At 39.7% G+C, this 17,534-nt stretch overlaps 1 protein-coding gene across 1 annotated transcript in view; it reads left to right on the top strand.

Moving 5' to 3' along the window:
• The first annotated feature begins 1,677 nt into the window (after positions 1–1,677).
• LOC134534347 (BAI1-associated protein 3) overlaps positions 1,678–17,534 on the top strand; it is a 136,934-nt gene continuing 121,077 nt past the window's right edge. Inside the window, exons 1-2 of the mRNA XM_063372758.1 lie at positions 1,678–1,776; positions 16,556–16,980. Coding sequence (XP_063228828.1) covers positions 16,601–16,980 — 380 coding nt within the window. The 5' untranslated portion in view covers positions 1,678–1,776; positions 16,556–16,600. The remainder of the gene's footprint in view (positions 1,777–16,555; positions 16,981–17,534) is intronic.

Genomic DNA, 17,534 nt, shown 5'->3' with positions numbered 1-17,534 from the left:
TCATTGTGGAAAACACACAAGGTCTAAGAAACAAGCTGGAGAGACTCGCCTCACGCACGCGCGAGTGGTAGCTCGCTGGACGAGTATTGGAACCTGTCAGCGAGTAGCACGCGCAGTCGACGCCGGAGCTACCAATGACGTCACAGCTCGGGCCGGACGGACGCCGTATGACCGACGAGGAGCAACGAGACACTCGCGAGTGGCTGCGACTCCGGGATCCAGTCCTATAATGTACCATTCACTCGCTACCCTTTGAAGTCGTCCTTGCGACAAGGGTTTCCTGTGAGAAGCTATTGTTGGCGGTCCAGTTGGCAGGCCTGCTCCCACCGTCGCAGCGAGTGGCAGCACTGCTCCAGCGGTTCTTCCACCCTTTGAAGTCGTCCTTGTCACTAGGCTTTCATTTCGGGAGGGAATAAATAAAACCACTCTGCCCGCTGTTTACTTTCAAATCCGTACAATTAAAAAGAAAGTAAATTATGATACAATATTGTTGTGTTCAGGGCCGGCGCGTCCATATAGGCGAACTAGGCAACCGCCTAGGGCGCCAAGTAGCTGGGGGCGGCGCAGCACGACACACAACAGCTGATATAATATGTTTAACGATTATTGAAACTAGATGAAAATGGATTTTTGTAACAGTTTGGAATGTTTATATTGATATAAGTAATTATTTAAATTCCACTGTGACTTTTTTATGTTTAGTCATAAGTAAAAAAGAAAAAAAAAGAAAAAAATACAAGCCTGCTTACATTTGATTGTTGACAAAATCTTAGGCTTACGTGATGTATTTTGAGGCAAGGAAATTTTTTTTTGGTGTGTCCGGCCCGGGGGGGGGGGGGGGGGGGGGGGAGCAATTAAGGTTTTTCGCCTAGGGCGCCAATTTACCTTGCACCGGCCCTGGTTGTGTTGATTATTAGGTAGCGGGGCAGCACTCCGGTCTCTAGCCGCCATTTTAGATCACGTTGTAGCGTGCGAGAGGAGGAAAGTAAACAAATGAGGCTCGGCAGACGGACGAACTGACCAGCCCGACATGAACCGTAGTAGCATTTAAAATCGACACGAAAGATATCGCTACTACAGCAAGCTTTATTAATTTTTTTTTATTTTGTAAAATCATAGAGACCGTTCATACTTATATTTAAATATTAGTTGAAATGTTAATGACGGAATTAAATGTATGAGATAATTAATAAATAATATTAAAACACGAATTATATTGTATTATTGTTTGTTTTGTATAATAATTTTTTACGGTAATGTGCTATGACCTGATTGATTCTATAATAACTGATGAAATGAAATTAACACGTATAATACAGTCCATAATTTAAATATAAAAAAAACTCCTGGCAATAAGCAAGTCTTGAAGCGTTTATTATTAATACTCTACCATGCCAAACTGACAGTTATCTAATGCCACCGCTAGAGCTTAAATAAACCGTAGACAATCGATTTTTTTTTCCAATATATTCTATAGTCACGCACTTTCCATCACGTTACTTAATTTGTATGTTCAAAGATGTCACATGTCAGTGTAGTCGGTGATTGAATGCGGGTACAGAAAAACAAGGTTGGCTTGGGTTGCCAGTCTGTGTCATAGAGTAAGGTCTCTGTGTAGTCGTAGTGAAGGAATGACGAGAGGACAGGAGGGGCTTAGCTGCCCGGGCGGCGGGTCTTGCGCATGCGCAGTAGCGCCACGCTGGGCGGAGCGCGACCAGCGCCCCTGGCGGCGGCTCAGTGAGTGTCTGCGTGCAGGAGAGGAAGGTCCTTCTAGCGGTGAGTTCCACTCGCTCCTCAACAATGCCGCCAAGTTGGCTGCAAGCTGCTAGCGCGCTGCTGGGAAACCTTCTTTTCACAGACGTTCCCCGAAGTTCATGCTTTTTTTCCCCCTGTATCTTTAATGTAGCTATCCTAACCAAATCAACCGTCCACAATGTTTTAAAGTATTTATAATGTAGCTAACCTAACCTAATTGACCATTAGTATCCTTTTATCAACACCGCCATATTTATTTACAATGAACAAAAAAAAACCTAAGATGCACGCTCGGGAGTTTGGCTCTCTCGTTTGTGAAAAGAAGGCTTCCCCTGCCACACCAGCCCGCTAGATGGCAGACGATGTGCTCGGTATCGATCTAATGAGTATCACAATGAAAACACCCTTACTCTCTCTCCTGGGGCCAATCTCTGCCGTGGCCACGATCCAGGGCACAAGGAATCAGCCTGTGATATCGAGACCATCACTGAGACGTCAGCTCTGGGCCGCCTGCAAGCTGCAAGGCCGCTGCCAGAATTTTGTGTAGGAGGGACTCCAGCACAACTATTAACTGAATTCTAAAATAAAGTTCACTGTCACACTTAAATAAAATCTCAGGCACTAGCAAATTTTTAGAACTCCAACCTTAACAAGTATAAAATTAAGTTATGATTTTGCTTGAAGAAACTGAACATCTCAACGCAATTATTTGATGATTAATTTTAAAAAAAGTCATAAATACACTTATACTTATGCTATTAAATACACGAAACTTGCATACCACGTTTGTATGAAAGGCATGCAGTAACACGTTGTACTGCAACATTTAATGTTTTGACATATTAAGTTGTTATTATTTATGTTTTATTTAATATGTATTCTATGTCTAACATTTAATTTATTTTCAAAACGGTAATTATTTTTAAATGTATATCTATGAGAATGTTACTCTATGGACTGAATTGGACGTTTGAAATTGAACAATTACCGAGACTCCTCTAAGGAGGAATTGACATTAAAACTGTAAACGGTAAAGTTAACGCCGTTATTTTGTAAGTGAAATTATTATTTCAGTATTTATGTATTTAAAATTTACGTGAAATTTTGTGTTCCGCGCTATTGTTGCGCGCGGATTTCACGAGTTACTTAGTAATTAATTTAACTGATTTTGGTTTTCTGCCAATCACGGCCCACCATTTTAAATTAAGTCTAGCATTGTTAACTGGCTTAATTTGAGAAGGATTAGGAGAGAATGTAATGGCCAGTTTAAGATAGCACAGCTCGTGACGTCGGCAAATCTAAATCCTACGAAATAGCTGGAAAGCAGTTATGCATCCTGGACTAAGGATGGGAATTATGTATCTTTAGGGTGTATATATACTTAAGTAGGCTTTATCTACAAAGATGAAGATCCTAGGAGTGAAAATTACGTGAGTAATAGAATTGCAAAAATCTGTCTCCACAATTCTATACGAATAGTCACGTACCTCCCGTAAAATCGTCACATCGCGGCCTAAATGAACTATAAACATTTAAATTTGAAGCTAATTAATATTGTCTACGAGAAAATTGATTTTATTGATACAAATTGTTTTATTTTTACACACATCTAATGTAACTCAGAAGTCTTACGAGCTTGAGACTCTGAGCTCTACCGACCTAAAGTGAACCTATCTAGCCGAGGTAAAAACAATTAAGAACCCTAATTCTACGTAATAAAACTGTGTAAAATATCGTCGAACCCGAATCAAAGACTTTTGCTTGATATTTAAATGTGCGCATCGTCACTCCTGACAGTTGGAAATTTTATGTGTAATGCGATGCCAATAGACAGGGAATTTGAGCCTAATAAGTAAATAATAATAATAAGGGTAAATTTTGAAATATTTTTGGTTTTAAATAAATAAGTAAAATTATTTTAATTGTGTGTGTTGTTTTATGTTATTTATTATCTTAGATATCCAAGTGTATATTTGTGTCTATGTTCCTAAGTCAATACCTAACTGTGGCTTAGATACTTCCAACACATGCCAACTGAGTGTTACCCAAGCAATGTTGTTTAACACAGTGAAAGTAAGCCCAAAGTAAAATAATCTGACTCCATCGAGGTGGGGACATTTGTACACGAGAACACATAAAGTGTCCCCACAACGTGTGCAAACTGGTATTTAAATAAGACTACTTTGAAAAAATCCTGCCGCTTCTGTTTACGAGCCATGTCGGGCTACAACGGGGACGAAATACATTACTGTAGCCCACTAAGGAATACAACAATCCTTATAAAATAATCAATAATTTTATTATTCTATCTTCGTATGTTTTTTTTTCTGGAAGGGACCTTCCCCCTGGCTACGGCCTGCGCCCTACCGCTAGCTCGTCTGTGTTGGTAGCGGCAGAGATGTAATGCTTTATGCGGCGTGTGGTGCGGTATAGTCACTGCTCAGTCCTTGTGGGCTCATTGGCTGCCGTCTTTTAGACGCCCTCTGCGTCCTTGCCTGGAACCACATTACGTAATTACTCGAGGTCTTCTTGTGTGGTCAGTCACAAATTATGAAGGAAGATACCTTCACAGATTTGCAGGGAAGCCAATAGTTTAATTGGGAGACTGTGAGCCAGCGAGTAACCGTCAAACAAAGAAGTATCGACTCGCAGGTGACTCAGTTAAAACGTCTTGCGAATCAAACAACAGCCGATGAATATGTGACGCTTGCGTGTGAACCCCGAAGTTTTCCAGGATCTAGCTATTTATACGGACTTGCAGAATTCCCGTAATTTTTTTTGAAAAAAGTTTGCCTGCGCCAGAGATTTCTTCCTTGCAATTGGCGGCTTTTGCCTGACCATTCAGGACGCTTTTCGTTCCGCAAACAATTGCTGTGATACGTGTACCGACAATATACATGAGCCTGAAAGTAATTCAACCGATCACGAAACACAAACGATGCTCTAGCGTTTTACCACTTAGTTCGTCTTGAAGTGTTTTAGTGTAAAATGCATGCTCCATATACATGAGCTTGGATCCGGTAAAGGGGGGGGGGGGGGGGGGGCAGGTGAGCTGCCTGGACTCGTAAAAGCGTGACTGTGAAACGGAAAACTAGTCTTATTGAAAATTTCCTGTATATTTTAAAGTGTTCTGCTTGTTGCATGCATACAGGTCAGTATAAAACACGCAGGCACCGTATCCACAGATGTCGTGTCGAACAATTCATTCATTCAAAAACTTGAGTCTACAGCAAAATCACGTTTCTTTCTTCCACGCGTGTGTCGCCTTGTTGGGTGCGCGTCATTTGACCTAAAAGTCATATCTCCTAAACGTCACTTGACCTAAAATTTAAAAATAATCCTTCAGTCATTTGACCTAAAAGTCATTTGACCTAAAAGTCATTTGCCCTAAAAGTCATATCTCCTAAACGTCACTTGACCTAAAAGTCACTTGGCCTAAAAGTCATTTGACCTAAAAGTCATTTGCCATAAAAGTCATATCTCCTAAACGTCACATCTCCTAAACGTCACATTACCTAAAAGTCACTTGGCCTAAACGTCAGTTGCCCTAAAAGTCATATCTCCTAAACGTCACTTGACCTAAAAGTCAGTTGCCCTAAAAGTAATTTGACCTAAAGGTCATTTGCCCTAAAAGTCATATCTCCTATACGTCACTTGACCTAAAAGTCATATCTCCTAAACGTAACTTGACCTAAAAGTCACTTGGCCTAAAAGTCATTCGACCTAACAGGCATTCAGCCGAAAATCATTTTAGGTCGAATGACTTTTAGGGCAAGTGGAACTCGCCTTGTTTACTGCGAAACTCAGAACGGAGTCAATCGTAGTTTGCTCGAAGACTCTGTCGCCTGAAATTACTAAGAACTCTTCGATTAATGAAGTTAAAAAGTCAGTATATTTACTGTAATGTCTAACAGTGGGGAGGACGGATTCATCGCAACAGATATAATTCTGATTGTGTTGTTTTAGATTTCATTGTTAATGTAAAATTAAAACATAAAAATAATTACTTTAATAACTGAGCTACATAAATAAAATGTATTTATATATATTTGTTTAATGCACAATTTGTTTAATCCGATAATTAAAAAAAAAAGTAAACCAGTTTTACACAGCCGAATACTTAACCATGGTCTTATATCTTTCTAGACGCGCACTATAACCACTATGCTACGAAGCTAAAAGGAGAGCAGGTATTATAATTAATTGTTATAATAACAATGCCTTACTTTTTTTTTAAACTTGAAATTACTCTTCACTATGACTATTTTAGAATACCAAATATATTCCAAGGTAGTTTCACTATCAAAGTTTCATTTGGTAGAACAATTCGTTGGGCAGGTATACTAACTCCCTATATATGGGTTTATGTTCATACACGAGGCTCCGCCATCTTCTTATGAAAATTTCGTTGCATGGTGCGCGCGCACCGTAAATATTTACTCCCATTATTTCATAAATCGCCTAAAGAAGTATAAATTAAAAAAGGGGGTTTCCTGTAAAGTCGGTTTACGGACGATAATTTTACGCGATAACGTCATAAGAAAAAAACATTGATGAAAAATTGCATACTTTTTAATTTTCAAATATTATTTACAATTTTTTTTTGCAAATTTAATTTAAATAATTTGTTTAAATATAATCACGAACAATTAGTTTAAAAAAAGCCCGCCTTAACCTGTTTGAATATTATAGATTTTCTCGCACGGTGGTTGGCCGGTCCTTGCAGGCTCGGCTCAGGCGGAACGTGACAATGCGACATGCTTTTTTCGTGCGTGCAGCCGGCGTTCATCGATTTATAAGACGTTATCACGTCAAAAAAATAATCCTTTTGTGGATGAAATGAAAGGGCTGGACATAAATAAGGCCCAGGAAGCGGCGGGGACCGGGAGCCGGCGGGTGGATGGCCGCTGTGTCGTGCTGGGCTGTTCGTGCTGCCGTCGCGATAAGACCTCGTCGTTATGCGTGCGGGCGTCGCGACGCCGCAGTGCGGCAGGCGTCCCTGTAGCTTGTTGGGTTCGCTGCAAACACCACACATTAATTACAAATCACGACACAATATTCTAATTCATAGCTAGAGACCGGAAAAATTCGCGAGTTCATTTCGCGATAGGCTAAAATACAAATCGTTATACCTCAGTGCTGCCTCTGCTATTGGCTCACAACTCACCTGGATGACTCTGGGCCAATGAGAAACACCCGACCAAAGCTTTATCGAATCACAGGCTGATGCTTCGCTGGAACGTCTCACAAGACAGCAGCCAATGAGTGGGTGGCATTTGACCGAGTGTAAGTATAACTATGGAGTTCATCCTGCAGGTCATTGATCCCGCGATTATTTTCCGCTCCCTATTCATAGCTAATCAATTTGAAGAACAAAGTATACAATCAGTAGAGACCGGAAAAATTCGTGAGTTCATTTCGCGATAGGCTAAAATACAAACATTTATACCTTAGTGCTGCCTCTGCTATTGGCTCACAACTCACCTGGATGACTCTTGGCCAATGCGAAACACCCAACCAAAGCTTTATCGAATCACAGGCTGCTACGCTGGGACGTCTCACAAGACAGCAGCCAATGAGTGGGTGGCATTTGACCGAGTGTACGTAGAACTATGGAGTTCATCCTACAGGTCATTGATCCCGCGAATTTTCCCGGTCCCTATTCATAGTTAATCAATTTGAAGAACAAAGTATACAATCAGGTATTTACGTAGAAAAAGTTATAAATTTAATAAGACCTAAGATCTTCAAGTGCAACTAATAGTATTATCTACATGTTGGTGAAAAATAAAAACTTGTCATCCAATATAGGTAACTCGAAGGTATTAAAAGTGGACACCACGTTTAATGCCATTCCTTACTGTGTGATAGTTATAATTAATTGAATTATTTGTTTACTAAATGTTACACAATAAATGCTATCGTAATTCAGAGACGTTTGTTAACATAAAAACCAGATCTGGACAGCTGAAATATCTTGCTGAATAGTTTCACAAACATAATACTGTGTGTGTTAAAGACGATATTGCTGATTGAAAACTACGTGGTTTTTCAGAAATAATATTTTTAGGAATAAAATTCATGGGTCTATAAATATGTTTTTCGTCAAAAATGTCTAAAATACTACATAACAAAGGTATTGGTCTCATAGTTTGTGACTAAAATTTAACTGTCAATAATACTTCAAGAAAATATATGTATACTGATAAATGGTTGAACACACAACTTTGGTATACAACAACTCACTGACTGATACACATTTAATTCAAATATTTTATCTACAAAAGCCAAAAAAATTTAAATGTTTTAAATGATTGTTTAGCTTTATTTATAACATAGAGGAATGATAATGATACAGTTACTAAAAACTAAAAAGCTACAAAACTTAATTTTATTTCAAAACTCCGTTCCCCCGGAGAAACCCCCGGAATGGCCACCGCATGGGGAGCCCAAGAAAAGAAACGGGCTCCCCATTTGGAAGCCACCTGGAAGGTTTTTTTCTGTTCCACCCACCGTTTCTTTGGTAGCCTGACTTGTTACAAGGGATTGTATTCCTACCAGAGAAAATGCCACCATTTCGTCTGGGCAATCCGCCTTGGAGGAGCCGGGGCGCGAACCCGGGTCCTACAAGTCACAAGGCAGGCGCTCTACCCCAGAACCAGAGTGGTAGAGCGACTATCGGCAGTCTTATTAACACTGACAAGATGTTATTCCACGAGTTTACTGTAGTTTCTTGTGTCAATAACACGTGCAGTAAAATCTAACCTCGGTAACGAACAAATGTATGTGTTCTTATGATGTTCATTCAGCATGAATTATGTAACTTCATAACAGTGAAATATAATTTGTATAACTAGTCTGGCGATTTTTAGTTGATTTTCTGCAAACAAACTTACAGTCCCGCTGTACAATAATTATATAGAACTATAGACTAGTAAAAAAAAAAAATGTAAGAGTTTGCACTGTCGATGGTAAAGTTTTTTTTGAAATAATTGTTAGATATTAAAAGAGTGTGTTTAGTTAAAATATGTGTGTGCTTACAAGCATGAAGTTAATGTATAACATTTTTGTTTTGTTTTAAAGCCATAGAAAAGTTAACCTTGTTATTTCACTGTTGGCTTTTTTTTTTACCGTGCTTAATACGCGCAGCTAATACTGGAAATCTATTCAAACAACTGTTTGCAAATAGGCATTTTCAAAATCTTAAATTAAGTCCTAAATCAATGATAGTGTTGGAGATGTCAAATTAAAATATACATTTCATATTGACATCGCCGGAATTTTAGGTAATGATAGTACTGACCTTAAATCGATCAGTTTCTGAAGACTAAGAATTTAGATGACACTAGTTTTGTGAGTTTTGCTTACTTATTTATAAATATTCACATTATTTGAATACAACTATATTTTATTGGAACTCTCAGTACTCCTGAGTACATAATTCTTGGTAATAGCTTACCTCAGGGTTATGCAGGATCATACATGTTTTATTTCATACAATGAAACCTCAGAAACTTAATTAAATCATCGGGATTATTAAACATGAACTTCTTTGAATACAAAACTACAGAAAGTTTTTATTTAATATTTTTGCACATCACAGTGACATCGCTAGGTATTTAATTATTTGTAATTTTAATTGTAACAAAAATTGGATTTCGATGTTTTTATTTTCGACGTATAATACTTCTTAGTGTAATAGTGTAAAACACGTATTTTGTTTTAACTTTTACAGTATCAAAAGTTCATTTAATGGTTGTGTATGTTTATTTTCGTCCAAAAAAATATTTTGTTCTGAAAAAATCCTACAAAGTGATTTCACTTTTCTTATAATTTTGTTATCTAAATTATAATGTTCGAACCTTTCCTTGAAAAAAAAAAAACCTAGCGGCTACACAGAGACCCCGCGATGTTACAAAACAGCGACGACAGAACAGACGAACACCGTAAGCAACAGTTGAGCGACAAAACAGATATTCTGAAAACCACAACGATGGTAGCACATAATAACAGTATGTTTTCCCCAAGACAACAGTTCCCTTCTTAAGGCACGAACAGACTGAGGTTTCTGATGACATACAGTTTAATGAGTAATAGTGTATGTCCGAAACGACATCCTGAATTAATTTACCTATTTTTAAAATGTTGTTTGTCGGTTGAAATTTTATTCAATGAACTACACTGTTTTTGAAATTCACTTAGATACTGGCTTTCTTTAAACAGATTTGTATTTTGTTTTATGTATATATTTGTTTAACTTCTATTAACAAGGCACATGTATAAGTGCAGAGAAGCTTACTCAAAAGAGGGACCTATTTCTGTAACAATATGTGTCAAGAACGTAATAAAAAAATAGGTGGCGGGTGGGGGTAGGGTGGCCAGATTTGTTTAGACAAATATTTTTATTTTACAAAAATTACAGTGGCAGGAGTTTCAAAAACACTTAAGGGATCGTCAAATAGCCTAAAAATGTATTTTCAAGCATTATCTTTGTAAAAGAGTTTCCGGAGGAGTGACTGGCTTCTGTCCTCCCCTTCCACAAATATGTTTACACTCATGGTAAATGTGTACACAAAGTTACATGTAGTTACACGCACTACTACACGATATACCTACTCAAAAGATGTGAATTAAAATTTTCGTGACTGTCATTTTTGATAGTTGTACTTATAAGTAATATTAGATGTCAATAATTTTTCAAGACAAGTGAAGATAGCCTACATGGAGTAGGTACTATAGTCAGAAACTATGTATTTGTAATGTTATGCAATTATCGTACACTCACGCCTGTAGCATGAGGCATCACTAAAAGGCAATCTGAAAATGAGAAAAAATACATTTACGAAGTTTATGGACCAAGTCGTAAGACATTAGATTAGTATCCCAGAGAACACTGGTTAAAATCCTGTCTGGCCATTGTCATATAGTTTTGATGTGAAGCGTCTTAAAAATCACAGCGAAACATATGGGTAACAGAACAGACGAAAAGGTCTGTATCATCTTTCTTTAACATTTTCCTAACTATATAGGCTTCGGCCTGAGACGTATTTAAGAGTCTTCGCTACCTAGACCTCCCAAATAGGTACACTTAGTTTTAATTTAGGTTAGGAAAAAAATTCTGTTCAGTGTAGCTCACGACTCAGACATGATAGCGTGCTTATTTGTGTGTTTGTGTATAGAGAACCGACAACACTGGGCAATACAGATTGTACGGTCACCAAAAAACATTAATTTTGATATTATGCCTTCGGTATCTCATTTATCATATCACAGGCCGATGTTAAACAGAATTTTCGTCGAATATAAATTGAAATGAAACGTAAGCTACCATTTAGTGTCTGTTTTGAATTAAAATAATTAGTACGTAGACAATGTTTCGTTTTTATTATTTTAATTTTAAACTATTACACTAAAAGCTACTCGCTGACAGAAGTTTCACGTGAAGGCAACGGCCGTGAGTCTCGATACAGCTCCACCGATTGTTTCTAGAAAATTGGTAGGATGCTTCCATACTGTAGATCATGGCTAATTCCTTTCATATTGTCGCTCTACTGTGGTGTTGTGTTTTGCCGTCTGCATTGACCTCGCTATTAATATGTTTACGGACAAGCAAGCATTTCAGAATAAGGATATTAATAATATCGGAAATAGGCTATTCTCCTGGTAAACAAATATAAAATTGATTTCAAGGCTTTCATAAATTAATATTTTGAAATGATTTCGTTGTCATTGACGCTGTTAAAATTTAGACCTAATGTCACAACTACTTAATCAATAAAACTTAAACAGCAAACATGAATCGCTCTCACTATTCCGTATTCACATTTGTGATATTTTTGATCTATTATTGATGGCAATTGTTTTTCTGTACACCTATATGTTAAAATACTCTTCTAATGGTTTTCACAGCACATGCTATAAACATAATGCTGGAATCACAATACCCTGTAACAGTCATTAAGAAGTAATGTCGTAGTGAAGTCAGCCCACGAAAAGTGAACGCTAACAGCCGTTCAGAAACATAATGTGGGTAATATTAAAGATGTAGTAACGTAAACATTTTTTGTTAAATAATTCATGCTTAAGTTTAGTTTATCGTTCTTTTGATAAACATGACGTAAAATAAACTCAATTGAATTGCCACCTCAGTACTATAGATGGCTATACATCTGATGGTGATAATCTGTCGTGGCATTTCAAACAAATGTTATAAATCATGCAATATTTTACTTAACCGTCGGTTGTCGGGTAATTGTGATTTTCGGTCACTAGATTGCATTTCATTTCAACTAGTGACCTGGAGTTAAATCATCAATTAGAATCACAAGACTTTGTATGCTACTTATTTATACAAATTATTTATAAGATAATATACATAATTTAATCATGTCGTTCGAGTATTAGGACTGTATGGTCGCGTTAAATTATGATAGTTTTACATTATGGCATTTTTCCGTCGCTCCCCGGCGGAATTCTTCGATTATGGTAGTCTTCCAGTATGACAGTCTTCCAGTATGGTAGTCTTCCATTGACACCCGTCAAAATAGGAGGGAATGTGCCATAATGGAAAACTACCATAATTTTATTTTTACAGATCGTGGTTATAATTATACGGTGCACCTTTTTATAACCCATTTTTGGAAACATTTGTTTCTATTAGTGCACGATCTGTTGAGTTGATTTATGACTGGAACTACAGAAAGTCACCGTCAGAAGCGCTATCTGTAACCTTTTAAGTTAACCTAAGAAACAACTAAGGTGTTAACAGCGCTACCTAGCGACGTATTCTTCACACTACTTCGAGAGAAAATCAGATGTACTTATTCCATGGCGTGTATAAGAAAATATTGCAGAATAAAGCCTTGCACTTTAAAATTATGGTATTTTTTTTTCCGTTATGGTACTTTTCCGCCTTTTTCGAAGAGGCCAGGCGGAATACTATCATTATGGTAGTTTTCCAGTATGGTAGTGTTATGTCGCCCCCGGCAGAGACCACGCTGGCGCGCTGAAGGTCACATGGGTGGGACTTGCTGCCGGGATCTTCTGGTCTCGCGCTGCTATCCCTTCAGAACCACCCTGGCTGATCACTGACTCGGGACTATCAGCCCATTGTGTACAGGGAGATCTGGGTGGTTACTGTACAGGGAGATATGGGTGTATACTGTACAGGGAGATATGGGTTTTTACTGCACTGGGAGATCTGGGTGGTTACTGTACAGGGAGATATGGGTGTATACTGTACAGGGAGATCTGGGTGTTTACTGTACAGGGAGATCTGCGTGTATACTGTACAGGAAGATATGAGTGTATACTGTACAGGGAGATATGGGTTTTTACTGTACAGGGAGATCTGGGTGTTTACTGTACAGGGAGATCTGGGTTTTTACTGTACTGGGAGATCTGGGTGTTTACTGTACAGGGAGATCTGCGTGTATACTGTACAGGGAGATATGGGTGTATACTGTACAGGGAGATATGGGTTTTTACTGTACAGGGAGATCTGGGTGTTTACTGTACAGGGAGATATGGGTTTTTACTGCACTGGGAGATCTGGGTGTTTACTGTACAGGGAGATATGGGTTTTTACTGCACTGGGAGATCTGGGTGTTTACTGTACAGGGAGATCTGGGTGTTTACTGTACAGGGAGATATGGGTTTTTACTGCACTGGGAGATCTGGGTGTTTACTGTACAGGGAGATCTGCGTGTATACTTACAAAGAGATATGGACGTTTACTGTACAGGGAGATCTGGGTTTTTACTGCACTGGGAGGTTTGGGCGTATAGTGCACAGGGATATCTGGGTGGTTACTGTACAGGGAGATTTGACTGTTTGTCAGGCTTTAGCGGTGCTTCAACCTCCATGTTGAAGTTTTGGTTTTTGGCTGATTTTAGGTTTTCAGGCAAAAAAAAATTATAATTATATTATAGGAGAAATTTTTCTTCGTTGTGCAGCTGAGTAACCTCAGTTATGAAACTTACAGTGAGTTGCCATGACACAATTAATCAGGCGAAAACTTTAATTATAAACATAACCATGTTAATTTACAAATTATAGATTACACTTAGCGTACGTGTAGTTCGCCATATAATACAAAATTAAACGGTTTAGTGGAACAGGCGTAGGAATGGTACAATGGTAACAACGATTGTAAATAAACTAAAACCCATATTCCAAGTTGGATGATCTTGTACAGGAACACTTCTCTCTTGGACGCTTGCTGTATTCTCCACTGCGCCAGTACCAACATGGCGGCTTGAAAATCACTACGTCCCGTCAAAAAAAACCTTTCCTACCATATAATTAAGAAGTTTCATCGATTTTCGTGACCTGATTCAGGACGGGCTAGGTTTCATTCAGTGAGATAGTTACTATACGAAGGCGATCTTTTATTAGCCTGTTATCTTTATTAGCCTGTCTCGTTAAAAAAAAAATATGAACCATTTTTGGAGAGAAAATATTGGTGATGAATCAGCGTATGCAGCCATGATCCCCTCCGAGCGGACAACGGAACAGGGCTTCGCGCTGCTCCGACTTTTTAATTTGTGTAATCCGCGCGTGGCCGCCCTGCGAGCTGCGACCAGGCCATTGTTGGACCCGGCAGGTTGGCAGCGGCTCAACCTGGACCTCAGCAGGGACATGATTACATTTTTTAATCATAATTTAAAAAATAAATTTTTGATGCTGGCATTTCTCGACAGCACAGTTTCCCCAGCGGCCATATTCCTCGTGTGCCGCTCCTACGGCAGGCATCTACGCGCGGTATGTGGCAACCCTGCTCGCGATTCGGCGAATGGCAAGTGCGCTCGCCGGAGAAGGTGGAGGGGGGTTGTTATTGGCATTCCTCCGTGCGCTCGCCATGGAGTGGTGGTCGCTGCAGGGAGGAGGGGGAAGAAATGCGGTTGTCGAAGGTGTAAAAACAAAATACTGGAGAGATGGCTTCGAAAATTCCTATCATGTCAGCAAAGAAAAACAAAAATAGTGCGTGGAGTCCCTCCGCGCGGAAGAAGTGAAACTTCGTAGTGTGGAAATGAAAATAGGAAGGGGTAGAAATTGATTTTTAGTGAAATCATATTGTATCAAATCGAACTAAAAAAAAGTAAATGAAATAATGAATACATATTATAAATTAAAATAGAACAAGTACGTATTTCAGCTAATTTCACGACGCTCACACTGTTTACTTCGCTGCATAGCAAGAATACCACGCGCATGTGCTTGGGATCTACCGACTCACTCTCTTTCTCTCTCCTACTTTCTACCTTTGTGTATCTTTCTTTCTCCCTCTTGCGTTGGAATATTGGACGCTACTCGTTGCTAACGCTCGCGCTGGCCTGTAACAGGTATACTACGCGCATGCGTTCGAGTGCTATGCATTCACTCTCGCTCTGTCTCTTTCTATTCCCCCTCCCCAGGAGCGTTGAACGTTTAACGCAACAGTGATTTTATACCCCCTCCATGGTAGCGTTAAACGTTTAACGCAACCTTGTTGGAAGTCGCATTAGAAGTTTCACTTCAAAAATGTTTCGAACTGAATTTTTAAAAAGTTCAACTCAAATTCTTCTATGTTTGCAATACATACTGTGAGTTTACTTAGTGGCTAGCAAAGTAACCTCAGTAATACATACCTTTGCCATAATTCTTCCGCAATGGCCCAGTTCTTACTGTGGCATGTGCTATAGTGTTATTTTATATAGAAGACAAGTTATGCCTCTATGTAATACTCATACTTGTAATACTCATACTTGTTACCATTTGTCCATCTAAATTAGTTGCTATTTCTAAATATATTTTGTCTATAACAGCAACCAGAGAAGACAGTAGGTAAGGGCTACGAAACTCTAAATCAGATACTCTACTAACACCAACCTCGAAATAATGCACCAATCTGTGTAATTTACAGGTGGTAAGCTTTGTCTGCGAGTGAAAATCATTGTTTTTCATCAACCCAAGTATTGTTAGTATCTTTATTTGTGGGCACATACTATGAATTTCTAAATAATGGTCATACTGTTACATATGTTTTTTTGGGCATATGCTATCATATTGGGCCGTGTATAATTTTCGCGGTATTTGTTTATAAAATACTTTTAAATTTTTACTGAATTCGTCTCGAAAATCTAAACTGGTCCGAGATGTTGAGTACGATTCAAAAACAAGAATATCCCAGAAACGAGGGACTTTTGACAAAAGAACGTCGTGTAATAAATATTTTTTGAGAATGTGAAGACACTGAACATTTTACAAAATATTTTGAAGATGGACTGGTACAATAATGTTTATGTGCGGATAAGATATAGCTAAGGGTTTTTAATGAATAACTTTTCAGTTATCAGAACTAAATATTGCAGAGCTTTTAAGAGTTGTAACCCCTCAAGCAACGTATTTAGGGAGAGTGAAAGGTTTTAAAAAGGAATTTCTTTTTCTTCACATTTAAGAACTTTATTGGAACTTATTGACTAGTACTAGCCTAATAAAATCTACAACTGTATGGGGGACATGTTTTACTGTTGTCCAACACACAACCCATCTAGGGAAACATTAGGCGAGGGCTGTGCCACAGCAGAAAGGGTCTTTTGGTTAACGAGTGGTCGCATGAGTTCCAGGGGAATTTAGACCCAACCACTTCCTATATTAACTGAAACTAGGTGTATTAGTTTTTAAATGTTTTGATAATACACCAAGAATATTGTTTTGGATTCGTATTCAAAGTGAGTGAACTCAGCGGCTGTAGATATACGAAGGTACCTGAATGATAATGGTAATTGTTGTGAAGCTGGCGGTCGGGACGATGTTGCAGGCGCCGAGGCATGAGGCACGAGGCACTGAGCGGCTCCTGAGCGCCATGAGCTTCTTCAACTCGCTGCAGCAGTACGTGTCCTCGGGGGTGGCCAGCCTCAGCCTCGCGCCCAAGAGGTTCTCCCTGGGCCGGGAGGCGGCGGCCCCGGAGGCGGCGGCGGCGGCGGCGGCGGCGGGGGCGGCGGCCCGCAGCTCCTCCGCCGGCCACGTGCCGCCCCACTCGGGCTTCCCCAAGGTGGTGCCGCCCCCGGGCACCGTGACGCCGCCGCACGGCCGCCACCTGTCCGCCCGCCGCCTCACCGTGGACGGCCCGCCGCCGGCGCGCGCCGGCTCCTTCAGGAAGCCGCCCCCGGGAGGCGGCCGCCAGCCGCTCATGTTCTGCCGCCGCCTGTCGTGGCCCGAGGTGGACCAGCAGGCCACCTCAGGGTGAGTTGCAGTAGTCTGTGCTTAAGGGGCCCGCCTAGTCAGGGGTGTGTGTGTGTCAGCGAGGCGGGATGATAAGAGCGACGCTCGCTGGTGCTTCTAGCGCGGTGTCGCCTCTGGTCTGGCACGCAGTCTTCTCGTCGCCACATGAGTGGTGACCGTAACATTATATGGCGGAGAAATTAAGATTAAGATGTTATGCAAGCCCCTTAAGTGCTTTCAAGAATCTGTACAGAATTGTTTTATGCCTAAAAATTACTCTGAAAACACGCGTTTTAGGCATTTTAACGCTTCTAAAAATACAGTTTAAAAACTTAATCCGAAAATAAAAGTACTTTTCGGCCCTCAGCGAACTCTTAAATGCTATTCGTAAATAGGCCCCACTCGGATATCTTGAGTAGTTTTGAATACGCGTTGTTTTTCCTGAAGCTCTGCGCACCGTATGTGTGCCCAGGTAGGCGGGCCCCTTAAAGAAACAAGTGGGAATACGTTCTTTAAATGATTCATGCAATGTGAATTTTGATTTATTACAATTTCTCGGACATACGCCATTGCAG

This window comes from Bacillus rossius, chromosome 7, assembly GCF_032445375.1.
Source record: "Bacillus rossius redtenbacheri isolate Brsri chromosome 7, Brsri_v3, whole genome shotgun sequence".
Taxonomy (NCBI): Eukaryota; Metazoa; Arthropoda; class Insecta; order Phasmatodea; family Bacillidae; genus Bacillus; species Bacillus rossius.
The sequence above is the reverse complement of the archived record's forward strand: the minus strand, read 5'-3'. Positions and strand labels throughout refer to the sequence as shown.